The sequence below is a fragment of the Chelonoidis abingdonii genome, chromosome 5 (assembly GCF_003597395.2).
Source record: "Chelonoidis abingdonii isolate Lonesome George chromosome 5, CheloAbing_2.0, whole genome shotgun sequence".
Classification (NCBI taxonomy): Eukaryota; Metazoa; Chordata; order Testudines; family Testudinidae; genus Chelonoidis; species Chelonoidis abingdonii.
In genome coordinates, this window is record NC_133773.1 from 57,763,630 (window position 1) to 57,780,761 (window position 17,132).

General features: G+C 39.0%; 1 protein-coding gene across 5 annotated transcripts in view; it reads right to left on the reverse strand.

Annotated features, from left to right (window-relative positions):
- The window catches only part of SLC10A7 (solute carrier family 10 member 7), a 215,019-nt gene that overhangs the window by 197,683 nt on the left and 204 nt on the right, over positions 1-17,132 (reverse strand). For all 5 annotated transcript variants that reach the window (XM_032764876.2, XM_032764875.2, XM_032764878.2 and 2 more), the window contains exons 1-4: positions 16,989-17,132; positions 12,309-12,391; positions 6,442-6,578; positions 1,142-1,217 (exon numbers count right to left, since the gene is read on the reverse strand). The exon at positions 16,989-17,132 is cut by the window's right edge and continues 204 nt beyond it. In XM_032764876.2, the coding sequence (XP_032620767.1) occupies positions 1,142-1,217; positions 6,442-6,578; positions 12,309-12,391; positions 16,989-17,088 (396 nt within the window). In that variant the 5' untranslated portion in view covers positions 17,089-17,132. The remainder of the gene's footprint in view (positions 1-1,141; positions 1,218-6,441; positions 6,579-12,308; positions 12,392-16,988) is intronic.

The following is a 17,132-nucleotide window of genomic DNA, read 5'->3' on the forward strand; positions in this document are numbered from 1 at the left end:
TATTTAGACTCTTAAGTGCCTAAATCCCTTTTGAAAATGAGACTTAGGCTTCTGTAAACACCTGGGCCTCAATTCCCTCATCTGTGAAATAGGAATAATATCCCCCTCCCCCATTTCACTGGTGTGCAATGAAAATAATCATCAATATTTTTGCAGTACTCATACTATAGCAATAAGTACTACAGAAAAGCCAAAGAGGAAATTAATAATTCTGACTTCAGAGCAGGGTTTGAACAATGTGCAGTAAATGAGAGAAAGAAGTAATGAACAGCGACCAATTCAGTGAGCTTTGTCCATCATGTGCACTGAATAAGGTAGGGATCCTGGGCAAAAAAATAGTATGTGAACATGTAAATTGAAGACTGTATCATACTGCACACACACAAGGGGACTGAATTCAAGTTGTCTGTACCCTTTTCTGGCATTTCCTAACTTTCTGAGCACTTCACTTTACAACCCTCCAATGGTCTTTTAATGTAGGTTTGTGTAATTATTTGTATTGCCTCAGGATCCTAAAGAGGGCTGAGCACCCCATAATACTAAGCACTATACAAACAACCACCACAAAGACTGTGTCCCTGCCCCAGGAAGCTCACTATCTAAGATTCAGACAATATATACAAACTGGTACGGGAAGCAGAAATACACCATAATAGAGATGGATGAGATTATATCACTTTATAGCAACAGTGGTCCCAATAGTCACAGAAGTTTGTCAAGATGTTACACCAGTGGTTTTCAAACTTTTGTAGTGGCAACCCCTTTCAAATAGCAACCATCTGAGCGTCACCCCCCTTATAAATTAAAAACACTTTTTTATGTATATTTAACACCTTTATAAATGCTGGATGCAAAATGGAGTTTGGGGAGGAGGCTGACAGTTCGCAACCACCCATGTAATAACTTCGCGAACCCCTGAGGGATTCCAACCCTTAGTTTAAGAACCCCAGTTTACGTGATAAATTTAAAATTGCCTTTTTTTGTATCCATACTTCAACTTTGAGTCTTCATGAACTGTAATAATATGAAAAACTCTATTTCACCAGGCTACATGTTTTAGCACATGATTTTGGTTACTCAAAAGATCTTTACATAAATCAAACAACAAGTAAAATCAATTGTGAATAAAATACAAACTCACCTCATTTCCACCAACAGCTTTGGTTAAAATCACTGCAGAAGATACAGGAGGTGGCATACAGCCTACAGTCTGCAAACTAAACACAAAAATGGAAATGCAATATTCACTGCAAGACACTAGCACTAAACAACCATCAAAGCTGAACAGAAATGAGTATTCATCACAAGCTCAACTGTCTAGTGGTTAGAGCACAGCACTGGGAAGCAAGACTTTTGTGTGTTCTGTTATCATCCATGCCACTGTGATCATCGCTGCTCTGTGATCCTCAATAAATCAGTTAACCTTAGTGACTCTGTTTCCCCATCTGTACCATGGAGATTATAACACTTACAATTCACAAAATTGAGTCTTGATTTATTTGTGTGTAAAGTGCTTTGAACCACCACATCTATTATGGAAAATATGCAACATAAAGACATATGCATTTATTTTTCCACAGAAGATACCATATTCTAAAAATGTGGACCACTAAGAAGGGGGCGGAAGGAGAAGATGCAGGTTCACTATTTTAGGTTCACATTGTCCTTTTCTACTTTTAGTTAAAACATTTTAAAAATACCAGTAAAATTTGTATTTATTGTACGTTAAGAGAAGTTGTCAAGTGTTTCATCTTTATTTGTATTTTCATTCTCTCTTGTAAAACTCTCAGAAGACTGAAGATAAAAAATTTTCTTCCTTACTGTTTTTTCCCACATCTATTAGTTAAACATCAATTGCTTTCCCCCCTAATTTTTGGAAACGCAGATACTAAAATAGCTGAGTTGTGCACATCCTTGTTTGTGCATCAATGATGCTTTAGTAATGTGTATTGTGTATGGTGAATGCGACTGCAGAGTGAGCACAAGAGAAAATGAGCAGGTGAGCTTTTGTTTAAGTACATCCCACAAAAACAGTAGAATGTACAACAATTAATCATTGGTTATTTTAAAATATATATTTAATATGAGAACATGCCACAGCAGATTACAATAAATTTAGGAGGTTAAGTTTTAGGCCTAAATACTTGACAATGTGTCTTTTGAAAGGAAGGGGTTTTGAGTTCATGTACCACAACGTTAGCCACTATGGCTTAAATAAGATTTATATTACATATGCAATGTTGCAGGCATTACATCAGTAACTCATAATGCCCTAATCTTGCAGGGCATCTTCTAATCACAGTCGCTAAGCTTATGCAAGTAGTGCCTCTGGTTTTACAGGATATGCAACAAGAGTTCAGACTCTGCCCATTAGGATTTGAGGCTGTTAAGGGCAACAAAACCAGCTAAGCATCTTAACTGATAATGGGCCCAACCTAAACTTGCCAGTGTTTATGTTTCTGACCCACTCTTCTAGTTCAAGGCCATCTCTAGACATTAACTACTTTGAATTTTAAAGTGTTAGCTCACACTCAGAGATGTAGTATCAATACCCCTTTGGTGTTAATATCACTTCATAAGCCAGCACAGCAAGAAACTATATTACAGAATAGATCTGCTGTTAATGAATGCTTAGAAACATGAGAAAAAAATTAAATGAGAAGGAATGGATAAAGGATGATCGATATGGCCACTTTATCAGTCACAGTTAGTGTTGTTGGAGAAGGAAACTGCAAACGATGGAAAGCAGCATTCTATGGATCCAATCATGCCAGGTTTGGAGTACCTCCTTTGAGGTGGTGAGTGCCCTCAATGCCTAATAATACCAGTTGGAGTTAAAAGCATTCAGTGTTTCTGCGGAATCAGCTTTAATTTATGTATTTTTTAAAGAGGCAATATATATACACAAACAGTCTGGCAAATTGATGGTCCCTCTCTAACAAAAAAGGGCAGGCACATGGTGATATGGCTGCCCTATCCACTGCATCATATCTTGATTTAATTAAATCTCTTAAAATGGTTAGTTCATGGAACTTCTCACCTGAAATAATAAAGAGCAAAAAGGGGTGGGTTAAAATAGAAGTTATCAGTAGAGATTTGAAATGTATGGTCATCTCCAGTTGATGGAAAAGGGATTTCTGTACTATAGAAAGAGAAAGCTTCAGTGAACAAGATTTGTGTGAGCCACTTCGAAAATCAGATATTACATTTGCAAGCTTTTTTTAAAAATCACTCTACAGACATACTTCTGAATATCTTCAGTAAGAACATATTAATCTATAGAAAAGCATATTGTATGCTAAATAGATAATATTTCTAACAGCCTGTATATCAAATGAGTTTCAAAATATGTATATTAAAATAATAGCCTGAAAACTATCATATTATTTAATAAGAGCTTTATGCAACACACTAACAAAGTGTATGCCACGTCCCACTCTCCTGGCCAACAGCCTAGCTGGTAGAAGTAATAATGGAGATATTCCATTAGGTGAGGCAGTAGCAGTCCGTGCTGTGGGTATGAAGGTCTTGGGTTCAAATGCTGATGATACCCCATACACACTTTTCTAGTGTGTTACAACTATTTGATTATTAAGAAACCCTGAAATCACCTGCTTCACATAGGCAATGAACACCATCACGTTAGATCTCTGTAGCTTCCATCTCAAAACCTTAAGTGTTGTAAATGGCGACATGCTTATAGAATCCCTTCCAATGGTGGAAAAGATTAACATAGGCAGGGCGCTCAGTTGCTTCTTCAGGTTACTTTTAAAGGGACACTATCAACTTGAAATCCAGTCAGTCGACAAAAATGAATTAAAAAATTTTGGGTGGTTTCAGCTTGTCCTGTATTTCATTCTCCTCTCTCATCCCCAGCCTCCAACTTCAGGTTTATTTGTTCTAAACATCCTAAAAATAATTTAAAAGCAAACAGCTTTCAGATATCACATTATGTAAAAAGGAAGGAAGGAAAGAAGGAATGCAACAATAGAAAATTAAAATTTAAAAGCTTGAGAACAAAGCTAAATGAAAATGAAGGTGCTGATCAGATTTGAATTTGTCCCCTAATTTATAACCAAAAAAAAAAAAAAAAAAAAAAAGAGAGACAGCTACTCTGGACAGACAAACACAGCACTCCTAACATTCAGGAGACTTAATCATAAACTAACTACAGAAGCACTGCAGGAAACTAACTTTGGCCTTGATTGTTGTACTTTTTAGGCACAGCTTTGTGTTGAGAGCAGTGCTGAGCCACACGGTCCCAGAGAGAGCACTAGGAGGTACTCTGCCATGGGATGCAGAATGGCTCTGGGAGTTCATGAGAGCACAGTGGCAGCAAACCCCGTTACACTCTTGCCAGCTCCTGATCCTAGCTCTGCTATTTGATGTGTGAAAAAGAAGTCTTGGTCCCACCTCTTCCTACCCCGCCCCATCTTGATCAGGGTACCCTAGTGCCTCTAGAGAGTAGAGGGAGGTGTCCAAGTGTTCCATAAAACACAGAGGCAGCAATTCAGTCTGGCCGTTAAGCAGACTGTGCAAGGGATGGAAGGCTCTTTGCATCCTCCCCTAACCCATCCTCAAATGGCCGCATAAGCACAAGGCAGAATCAGCCCAAAATGCACTAAACTAGAATTTAAAAAGGTCTTAAATTGTATCCAGTTTATTTGTTTAAGTAATAACAGAACTCAGTGGTTCTGGTTTCCACTGCTCTCCCTCTCCTGTATGCTTTGCAAAGGGATTACAGCTCCCATTGAGTTTTCCCCTTCAGCAGCATACAGCTTTCCCCTCAACTGCTGCTTGCCTGACCAGCATTCTGAATAGCTGTATTCATAAAGCACCCTCTTAAAATAATTTTCCATGAGTTCACTAATCTGAGCATTCTTTGTGTGAAACCCCCATATGATAGGCAAATTGTAATAAAAGGTGAAATACTATGAAACCAGAAACAATAGAATGATTTTATGGGTGTTGGTGAAGCATTTATAAGTGTAACAAAAAGCATATTTGTTCATTTGGTTCCTGTGTAAAAATGACCGTAAATGCATATTTGAGAGCAAACCAGTGATTAGGGAGTTGCATGTATATACCCCTGTGTATTAAGGGATGCATTCTTATCTTAAGGACTAAAGTGGCATGAAAAATGTCATCAAAACAAAGAGGGGAATGGGGATGGCAATGCAGAGAGTGGGAAGAGAGGAATCAAAATTCCTTGCACTTTGCAGTCTAGCAAATGAGACTATTCTGTGTTAGGACTGAATTTTGACAGGCTATGACGATGAGGAAGCCTGTCATTAGTCATACCGGTGCAAACCCTTTGCAATCATATTCACTGTAAAACTGTTTTATGCTTCACCAGGTCTAAATTAATTCTGATTCAGTGGCATGCTTCTACTCCAACTATTCTATTGACACCATTATGAGAAACAGCACTAACATTTCCTGAATGATGTTTTTGTTGTCTCAAATTCAATGTCACTTGTAATGTTTGCAGCACTTTATACTTAGAAAAACAAAACTGTCTGGAGAAATACTTTTGAAAAAAACAGCAACAGCTCTGTTTTAAGGTCTTCTCTTGCCAACACGTACACACACAAGCAGCTTTACAGCTAAGATATTTAGATGGGGGATTGTTCCGAAGCAACACCACACTATTGGAACAATGGAGTTTCTTCCAGTGGATGGAACAGCTCTGCTCTCTATTTACAACTGGGATATTTCTAATACAATAGATTATTTTTATATTTTAACTACACAGCAAAGCCTGGTGGTTCTTGCCATCTAAGTTTGATTTTGATGCATCTCTATTTTAGGATTTTTTGTACTGTTCATCATCATATCATTTATGGTGTCACTTTGTATCTATAAACATTTGTTTGAAGACTAGAAAAATTCATTTAAGACAATGCCTTTTATTCTCATGATAAACAGTCACTACTTAATTCACCATTTCAAAGAACAAGAGATTTGTTCAAACATAAAAACTATTTTTTTTCCCCACAACTTAGCAGAACTAATATTGAACAATCACTTGGATGTGTACAGTGTGATGCTAAATACACATAATACTTGTAACACACATGCCATAAGTTGTGCTTTTTTAAAAAAAAAAGTATTCATAGATTTAAGCCTCTCTTCAGCAATCACTTTTGTCCATGTGTCTTGAAACCAAGCATAGCAGCTTCGACAGACTGCTTGTCAAAGAGAAAGCTGATCTGTGGCAAGCTCCCTACATATGAAATTAGCTGAAAAGTCTTTCTAAACATGAGACCATAATTCTGAAAGGATAATCTTATGTATACTGCTTCTTCAATAGCAAGTGTCAAAGCATGAAACTACACAGTGAAATCTCTTCACTATGTAACTGTTAAACACATATTACTGGTACAGCAGCCCTTAATAAGTAGCCATAAATATATTTTACTTTAATATGTTTAAACATACCCTTTTAAAAGCCATTCATTTATAGGTGTGACTGATAACGCTTGAAGAAAAAGCCATATTGCTGTTGGGAAGAACACAAGTGTAAAGATCTGGACAAAAAGGTGTAGTTTCACATGCATCAAAGCACTTGTCAGCTCCTGCAAAACAGGAAGAGAGGAAGCTCCAGTCATAACAGCAAAGGTAAGTTCACTTTTGTGCTGTTCAAAATAGGGTCAGCTTTACAGTAAGACAAAAATGCATGCATTTTAAGTCTTTTAGAAGTCTGTTCTCCCCTTCAATAAGTAAATTCCATGAACACTAAGGCCCTGTCTACTACCGGGTCTTTTGTCAAAAAAATGTCCCACTGCTGCTAATACCCGTTCAGCTCCCATCATGGTAGCTTAGTGCAGAAAGGTCTCTGGCTCTGTCATCCTTCCAAGAACTGTGTCAGCTGACAGCCTGTCAACACTGAGGCTCCCACTGTTGATACCACGAGGAAAACGAACTAATGTAATCAATACGGAGACAGTTTTAAAAGTTTCTCTAGTCTATAGAGTCAACAAGAGGGTATGTCTCTTGCATGCCAATAGGAAAGGACCTTACACTGTAGAAAGAATCACAGGTATGCTTTCTTTAATGAAAAATTAAAACTCAGATAGCAAATTAATTCAGTGTCAGTTTTTAGTTGTTAAGCATCCCAGAAATGCTTAAAAACTGACACACACTAGAATTAGAGAGCAAATTCGTACCAAGTTATATCAAGGTTTGGAAGAACTACACAGAAAGAACGCTGAGGCTATGACAAACTAACAAAAGCAAGAAAATTCAGAGAAATGAGGAGCAAAATTCAGCTGGATGCAGGAAAAATAAATAAGACTTCATTGTTACACAGCACCTTTCATCAGAGGACCTCAAAGCACTTCACAAGGGTGATTAAAGATTATTACATACTCCCGTCTTAACCATGTGTCTCCTCGCATTGGTATTCTTGTTGTACAACAATTCTCTTAGTAGTTCTTGTATATACATTTCCTTTCAAACAAAAGAAAAAGAGTCTTGTCAGATTAACTCTTTCTGAATGTAATAAATCTGAAAGGAAATGGATCAATCTAACCTATTTAGCTGTCTCCTGCAGAAAAACACTGGAGTCCTTTCCGGTCACTTTACTTCACTGATGTCTAATGTAACTCTTATGAGAAAGCTAATTTGTTAGGTTTCTTCAGCTATCTTTAATTAAGTTAGATAGGTCAGATACATTTAAAAAAATGCAGAAAGTCTAGTTCACAGCACATACACAGTGGTCGCTTTTTAAAACGTAAATTTGTGTCAGCTGGCAACCGACTCTTTTCCAAACAGCTTAAAGAATAAGCATCTATTGAAGTTTTTAACTTTAAAATTTAGCCAACTTTAAGAAGAGGCAATTTATAAATAAAAAAAACAAACAAGCAAGCTTTAAGACCCACACTAAGGTCAAATACTGCATCTTTATCCATCCAATCCACCACTGAAGAAAATAAAAGTTTTGAAAATATAAGTGATTCAATATTGGTTCCTTGTCTGGTACTTTTGTTAAGAGAAGGCAAAAAGTGTTTCCCTCAAACTTGACTTAAAAAAAAACAAAAAACACATTTGATCTAAAAATCTTCCGCTTTATTCTATTTGCAAGGTGTTCTCAGGAAGTCACAAAGCCCTGAAAACTGGGATTTATAATATGCACTGACATGATATTATCACAAAAGAAACAATATTAGTTTTTTGTTTAAATATAGACGACCTTTAAGAAGTGAAGATATTTTTTAAAAATGGAAAATCTTCAATAAGACTAATGGTAACCTATGAAAGAAAGAGGTCCTCTTTATCCATGTGAACTGATCTCAACGCAGTACAATCTGTGAAGCACTAGAATAGCATCTTCTTAACCAGCATTGCATATCAACTACTGCACTACAAACGGTCTCATCACAGTACTACATCATCTTTTCTTCAAGAAGGAGAACAAAGATGAATAGAGGGTTTACCACCAGCAAAGAAAATAATTTTTTTTAAACACCAGATGCGGTGAAAGAATACAGGAGGCAATTAAAGTATAGCTATTTTAAAAGTTAAAAATATTGCAAATCTAAACCTCCAAATAATTAGAAGAAGAGAATTATCTGGCACATTTGTATATATAGTCTTATTTCTTGCCAGGTCCGAAAAGTTCTGTCCCATCACAGATCATTCATTAGGCCAGTCCACGATCCCTAGTACAGTGCATGGGTGACAATGTCACACTCACCCCATAACCAGTCTGGGCGAGTGTGAAATTGCCACCTATTGCTGGATTTTAGTACACTACAGTTTTCAGTAGTTTTCTTTTCTAGTGTATCATCTTATATCTTCTGGGAAATGTCCTATAAAGAACATAAGATGGGTTTAATCAAAACTATGCAATATTAAAAATAAAGAAAACAAAAACTTATCTATAGGTTGGCTGTGGTCTCCAGTGAGTATCTAGGGTAAGTGCAACACTGCTGTAGAAGTGCATGCAGCAGTGCCACACTAATGGGATAGGCCTTTGCAGACCTGAAGAGATTTGCATTACAAGAAATATATTCCCCAAATTACTGGCGTTTTCAATGTCTTTGCTGGTCACCTTTAAGAGGAGCCAATACATTTTGGATCACATTGTCACAGTCCCTATCATGGACGCAAAGGAAAGGAGTGAATAAGGAGCATTCACTCTGTTCTGCATCTCACAAAAAGGCCTGTCAGAATTTCAGTCTGTGCACTTGCGAAAACGCAGAGATCTCTCAGGACACCTCAAAGGGGGACTGGGAAGCTGTCAAACCATAGCCCCGACCCTCCCTGCACAAGCCAACAGAGAAGGCTACACCATCTCCCCAACATACCAGGGCATTTCTGTGCCTCCCAAGCTCCCACAGGGCAGTGCACTTCCACTCCTCCCTCCAATCAGGCCAATGAGCACAATACGGCCTTTTGTGTATCAGTACATACACACAGTAAAACCTTTTTCAATGATTCATCAGATTCCCCGCTGTACAACTGCTAAACAGATATTCAGGAATGATTTCAAGTTACAGGTCTGAGAGAATTTAGCTAATGGAGCACTTTGAAAGACCAAATCGGCCAATAAAATGAAAGTTAAGTGGGTATGATCATGATGTAGGGGCAAATATTCTGTTCATGTATTATGACTACAGAGTTATGACTACAAATATAAAATTCTCTGTTTATGGTAATTCACGTTTCTGAAAATACAACCAAGATGCTTTTTGTATGGGCATAAACAGAGCTATACCATTAAGCTGCCCACTGCTTTGTAAAGAACTTCCAAATCCACATCTACAATAACATTGTTGAGCATGAGCTCTGTTTTCCTGATGACACTGAACCATGAAGGATACTCTTAAAAAAAAACAAAAAAAAACAGGATATTGTAGTTTAGAAATTAAAATAAAAATCTGGACGCATGAACGTTTTGTCTATTGCAGACATAAAATTTATATAGTTTCTTATGATTTTACAGAATATACTGAATGCTTGCTCCATGAAAATTAACAAATGTAAAAACAAAGTGATCCCAATACACATGTACACACACACAGTCAAGAATTGATAAAAACAGAAGAGAAAATAACTTTCACTGCAACTCAAAATACTGTAATATAAAAATATATGAATATAGACTGATGTAAGTTGCCTTGCATTGACCTAATTGACTAAGACCTAAGTAAATGTCTACACTAAAATTTTGCTTACGCTGACATAACTGTCCTGCTATGCTAGCTTAATAACACCACCTCCACGAGTGGCATCAAGTTAAGGTTGACATAGTTAGGTCGACACAGTGTCAGTGTTTACATCACCTGTCACTAGCTTTCAGAAGCTGTCCCACAATGCTCCACGCTGACAATACAGTCGGTACAAGTGCTCCTGGTGAGGATGCTCACTGCCAATACAAGGAGTGTAGTGTGGACCCGCAACAGCAATTTAATTACTGTGACAGCTGTATGTCATCGTAACTTAGGTCAACATAATTTTGTAGTGTCCACATGCCCTTATTCATGTGTATAAATTGCTTTGAGGTCCTTGGATGAAAAGATACCATGCACGCCCAAAGCTGGGCTTAAAAATTTTATTAAGGCACTTAACTTGCCAAGCACTAAACCTACGAGACAAAGGTAGATACAAAAAATTATGGGAGGGTGGGGGGTGCCTCAGCAGCCAGATACAGAAGCCAAGCCCTTCTGCCACCCTCACTTGCTGGCATGCCTACCACAGTACTGTCCCTGGAAAAGGTGTGGGGGGCCATCTCTCTTATCCGCTTTTAGTTAGCAGCTTTTTATTAATTTGAAGCATCAAGACTTGAAATGACTGAAAGGAAAAAGGATCTTTCCATTTCTTCCCTGAACTCCAGGAATTCCTGCTTGCTGAGAGAAGAGAACTCGACTACACTACCACTTCCCAGCCACTGTTTTTGGGTCCTCTACTCCGAGAATAACTCCAGTGCTAGCTTCTGTTAGTATTAATTGGTTTTCCATGTGGTAGGATGAAACTTACATGATTCTTGACAGTTTCACTGATAACCACAGGCTTCTGAAATAGCAGCAATGAAGCCAACCAGAGTTATTAATTTCACTGCTGCCATAACTAGGCAAAACCATGAGAATCGACAGTGGCACTGGAGCAATCTGACTCTAGACTCAGGATGGCATTAATTCAGACTTGGCTCCTATTTGGAGGATTATCTTCACAGCCATAAGCTTAGAAACTTAAAAAAAATATGAAAGCTTAAATTCTGCAGAATTCAATAATATAGTTTGGCTCAATAGCCAAGAGAAACTTCCCACTTAAAGGTGGGATTTGTCAAACCCTGGTGCAAAGCATTAGCCAAATTACTGATTTCATCATTGCTTTGCAGCTAGCTAAATGACTTACTAATGCAGGCGAATTAGGAGCTATATAAGTTATCCTCTTAAGTAACAGATCAAATCAGTCAACAAGGTGAAACGGAACAGAGAGGCTGGACTGGCAGAGAAATACAGTGGTTCTATTTTAAGTAAGGCCACCTGAGATGCGCTGGCAGAGAAATTTGACGGAAAACTGCTGCATCCCTCCTCCCAGTCACCAAAGTTTTGCAGGCAACTAGACAACATTTCTTTTCCTTAAGCTACAGCAGACTCCCCCCCACCCCCTTTTTTTTTTTTTTTTTTTAAATGAAATGGAAATAAGAATTGAAACAAGCTCAGGCACCACTGAACCACTGCTGAGTGTGGCAGCAGAGTCAAAGCACAAATGCAGCAATATGCCTTTGAAGTTCAGCATTCCACAAACCACAACTGAATATAAGAGAATCTTCTAGGAAACTGTTTTCAAGCCATAGGCAGGCCACAGAGCTGTAGAGAAACTCTTCTGGGACCACTATTCCAGGCAATGAACTGCCACAGCAGCTGCTACCCCTTGGGCACCCACCTCTGCAGCAGTTTGAAGCCACTGGATCATCCTAAGCATGGATCCTGTAGCTACTTGCTCAGTCAGCCACATTTGGGGATGATGCTCAGCCCTCTGTGTAATTCATACAGGTAAGAAGGCTCCATTTACACCCTCTCAATCTCACTAGAGATCTACTGTGGGATTTCTGAAGCAACAAAGTGTCTCCACAGGTGAGTGAAGTTCAATCAGTATGTCCTGCTCTTCTCCCCTTCCTGCACTGTGTAATTTTTTTTAAAAACACACAAACTAGTTATGTACACATGTAACTTTCACATGGTTCCATTAGTCATCTACCAACAAAAAAAGGTGAATAATTTGATATGCCTAACTACATACAGGCCTAAGATCAACCCAAACTTTTAAAATAAAATGAGAAAACTTATTTACAGTACCTCAGTTTTTAATGAGAGTCCACTGTTAAAGAATATAGCGGAAACAGCAATGTATGTTATCGTAATTTCTGGCTTCAGTGGTCCTAAAATAACAAACACAAAAACAAAGTGAACCACTTAAGGAAATAACACTATAAAAAGTTATAATACACCAAAGTAATTAAATATTTCAGAATGTAGAAAAATATTTGGAGCACTTTTGATCATTAACTTTAAAGTCTGTTTTAAAAGACTACGTTTTACTATTTAAGTGAGTGTCATTCTTATTTTAAAACAAAAACAAGACTAATTAACGGAGATAGCAATTAGGCATGATGCAATGAAGAGTATGCCTTTGTAATCATTACCTGTTGGTTACCATGGGGAAGATTCTGCCTTGGCTTAATGCAGAAATATTAAGTGGTGAGTGGCAAATAAGGAGCCTTCTTCCACCCTTGGGCTGCACAAATATGGGCCAGTCAGAATTGCAACACGTACCAGCCAGCGGGCCTGGCTGGCTGCAAGTGGAAAGTAAGGTGCACCCCCCCAAAGGGCTCCCTGGAGCAGTGTAGTTCCATATAATCCTCAACACAGACTTGCTTCGTAATGGCCCACTCAAAATGTACATGATTTCTAAACACACTAAGGTCTCAATCTGGCAGTTAGATCTGCATCAGCAGACCCCTGCACCTCCAAGGAGCTTCACTGAATCAAAGGCCTATGTTTGTACACTTTTTCAGAGGAATTAACATTTTGCACTCTTATAAAAATGACAAACCTCCTTTTGGAGCAGGAACCATGCCTCATGTGGGAATGCTGAAAACAAAACTCAGCCTCCATTTTTAAACATTAGTAATGGAGTTCTGACCAAACTAATACCTAAACTCAGCTAGTGGATCTTATTTTAAAATTCTCTTCCCTTTTTATTTCATACTTTTAGTAGTACTAACCTGACATGACTAAAATTGCAATAGCAACTTTACTCTACTCCAAAAGAGGAGATCCTGTCTCCTCTCGTGTATGAAAGATACATTATTGATAGTCACGGAGAAACTAAATCCTCTATACAAGTCAATGCTCTCAAAGTTCATACAGAGCTTAATTCTATACTAAATCCACCCAACTTCCGCATTGCTGGAGACAAGCTATTTACATAGGCCTGACTCCATGCCATATAAAAACCGTGTGTGTGTATTAAATACAACACACCTTGCACTACACACAACTTTTAAAAAAGTCAGAAAATGGCAAACATTGAAGTTTCAGCTGCAACAGTAACTTGGCTGTGTTGTGCTTTTTGTATAATTTATGGCAATAGTAAGTTAAGCATGTAACCAGAAACAAAGAAATAGAAAAATGCTACGTACAGTAGGTGCAACATGGCTACAGTATTGATGTTGTTGGAATCAAACTTTTATTTTGCCTGGCTTTGAACTGGGAAACCTGAATGTTACTATGTGAATTAGCTCGTGTTACTTTAGAATTGGCACACTCAAATTCTTGTCTAGTTCACGGAACATCAAACGGAAGCATAGCTCTCCCTTATCTCTTCTTATCAGAAGGAACATACTCAAAGTGGAATCAAATGAGCCCACTCATCTGCCAGTAAAACAAACAAAAAAATATGTTTTTTGCATCATGCCCTGAAGATGGTAAGACTAGAGCTCAGCCTAGTTGCAAACAGAACACTGTTCCACACCACAGCCATGCACATTCTGCCAAAAAAGTCTTGACACAGCCTCTATAAGTTGTATTATGGTTTTGTCAGCTGGAGTGTCACAAACTCCACACATTTTTCTCCTGTTTCTCTCCCAGTGGTTCTCAAACTTTTGTATTGGTGACCCCTTTCACACAGCAAGCCTCTGAGTGTGACCCCTCTCCCTTTCTGAATTAAAAACACTTAAATATTTAACATTATTATAAATGCTGGAGGTGAAGCATGGTTTGGGACAGAGGCTGACAGCTCGCCACCCCCCATGTAATAGCCCCAAGTTTGAAAACCTCTGTTTTCCCCGATCTTAAAGCAGGTGTGAAAGTAGGGTTATTTAAGTGAAGTGGAGGAGGCTTAAGGATTTTTTCAGTGTGTTTCAATAGCTATTTTCATGCCTTTTATGCAAGTTGTCCCAGGAACAGCCACTGACATGACTAGTCATGAACCTCATGGTCCAGTCAGTCAGGGACAAGTCCAATGATGTCACAAAGCAATTCTCTCACCACTAGGCTCTCCTTAAAGCAGGTCCTGATGCTGCAAGGAACTACATGTGGGTGGCCTCATTCACCTTTACCGAATATTGACTTCAACGGGGCTTATGCAAGTGCAAGAGTTTTCCCATACTGTGCTCCATGCATGACTGGGGCCTTAGCTGTCCCAGAAAATACTCAGAAAGGATTTTTAAATCACTTATAACTTTATTTTTTCTCCTGAAGCCAAGCAATAGCACTAGGTCCTCAGTGAGAACTGTCCGTGCCAGCCTTCAAAATTCAGCTCTGTTAAAAATTAAAACACAGGTTAATAAAAATAAATACATTCTAACCTTTTATCATGGACAAAGTGTTTTTTCCTCCCATAACATAAGAATGACTGAAGAAATTTTGCTCATACTTTCTAAGCAGGCAGAGACCAAGCATACAGAAACTCTTCTCAAAAAGTAAATGTTCTGAGTATTTGAAGCTGGGAGTTCTCATGAAAACCAGTTATCAGTAGGTGCTATCAAACACCTAGTATAATTAAAGAGATGCTATCAACTTAAAAAAAAAACTACACAGAATGTTGTTTACTTGTTATTGTTACAAGTAATGCATAAGATTTCTTTAACAAGATTTCCCCTCCCCAGTTTACCTCAGGCATTTGATAGCACTGGTGTACAGGCAGCTTCACTGTTACCTTTAGGGAATCATTCAGTTTTCCCTGTTGTTCATGTGGAGACAAACAGGGGGACAGACAAGGATTATTTAAAAATAGGAAGATATTGTAGTAAAACCATAAACAGGAGGAGTTTGGGACAGATGAAGTACCTAAGATTACTTTTGACTCAATTTCAAGTTGTCATTCAGCATCCCTCTCAAGCGAGATAGAGATGGAAGACATCAAATATTAAACTCCAGTTATTTTGTTTACTTCTTAGCCAGTTCTTAATGGAAGTTATTTTCCCCAAGTCAAAATGTTCAAAGTAAGTTTTAAACCCATTTACACCATTATCAATCAAGACAAAGATACTCAAACACCTTACAAATATAGATAATCCTATTAATTTTTGTACAGTGTAAATGGAAGATGAGAAGGGGAATGTCTGACCCAGCAAGGGATTCTACGTGGGATAGTCTAGAAATGTATAATTTTGATTAAAAAGTTTAAATGTAGCAAGACTAAAAGTATAGCAGGTATAATTATGGGGCTGGGTGCTATAGCTCCCATAAGTCTAGTAGTTTCCTCTCAGGGGCCTCTTGCCAACCCAAATTTTAAAGTTATTTGGGGGAAGTTCTCAGAATAAGTATTCTGCTGCCACTGAAAAACAAGAATATTGCTTCACAGAGTGTTGGTGCCACAGAAACAAACGTGAGCATTAGAAAGGTTTCAACCCAGTGTTCTCAAAGAAATGCTTTTTAAAAATCTATTATATTTTGAGATTTGAACAAGACAGAGCATGATTCCTGTTTGATGTTTAAGCATTGAGCCTGGCACTAAAGTTTGCACACTGAAGGTAAACAATAGCATGCAATTGCCTAAATGCTACGTATTTCAGGGTTACAACATTAAGTTAGTTTTTATTTGAAGCTGACACCTTAGAGGCTATATTAAGGCTTCAGATGACTGAAGTTTAAGATACAATCCATATATATTAATATTTACTGATGAGTTTCTGATATAAAGAAACAACTCATTTTTAAAACAATTAGGACTAACAAGACCAAATTCCCCACATTTGAAACATATCCCTTATAATATGATTTGCCATTGCTTAAAACTTGAGTGATTAGACATTATTTCTCCAGTTATTAGCGTCACTCGTTTGGAAGGAGATTCCTTAATTTTGGACTCATTTTAGGTAATTTTAAAGCGTCTCCTCTCTCTTGTGAGGAAAGATTTTATGGTGTATATTTCAATGAGACACTGACAAACCTCCCTCTTTGTTTTTAAATAACTTCTCTTCAAGTTTGACAGCTGCAAAAAAATCCACTCTTCCCGACGAGCAGGGTTGCTGGTAGTTAGCGCTGTACCGCCGTTCAATTCCAGCACACGGAAGTCGTGCTGGGTCTCAGTGCAACGTGTCAGTGAGTGCCCTGGAGCCTCAATGGAGCCCTGTGCTAGGGGCAGCCGCGTGAACTCCGCGGCCCATAAGCTGCGCATCCAAACGCCCCAGTGGGGTGGGAATTTTACCGCGTTATTGGAAGCAAGGGCCACGATCAGAGCACGGCTTGGCCGAGTGACGCTACGTTTCTGGGGCAGCAGGATGCTGTGCCCTGACAGTAACCCCCTGAGTCCAGCTCGGGGTTGGTCTGGTTCACCCCGAGACCAGTGATCTGCAGAAAGGGACACAGCCCCCACCCCTCGTGCTCAGCCCCGTTCTCGCCTGCAAGCGAACAAGCCGCGAGAGGGGCTAGGCTGGGAGCGCCGCGCGGGGCACCGCCAGCCCTTGCTCAGTGCCCCCCGCCCCGCCCCTCTCTCGGGGCTTTGCGAGCCCCGGCACGGACCGGACTTACCCCCTTTCGCCCCAACGGCCGGCTCCAGCTTAGCCACGGCGATCACCAGCACGATCCCCAGAATGAACCATTCTTTCCTCGTCCGCTCCAGCATCCCCATGCTGCGCGGCGCGCGGGCTGCCGCCGGCCGGCACCGCCCGCGCT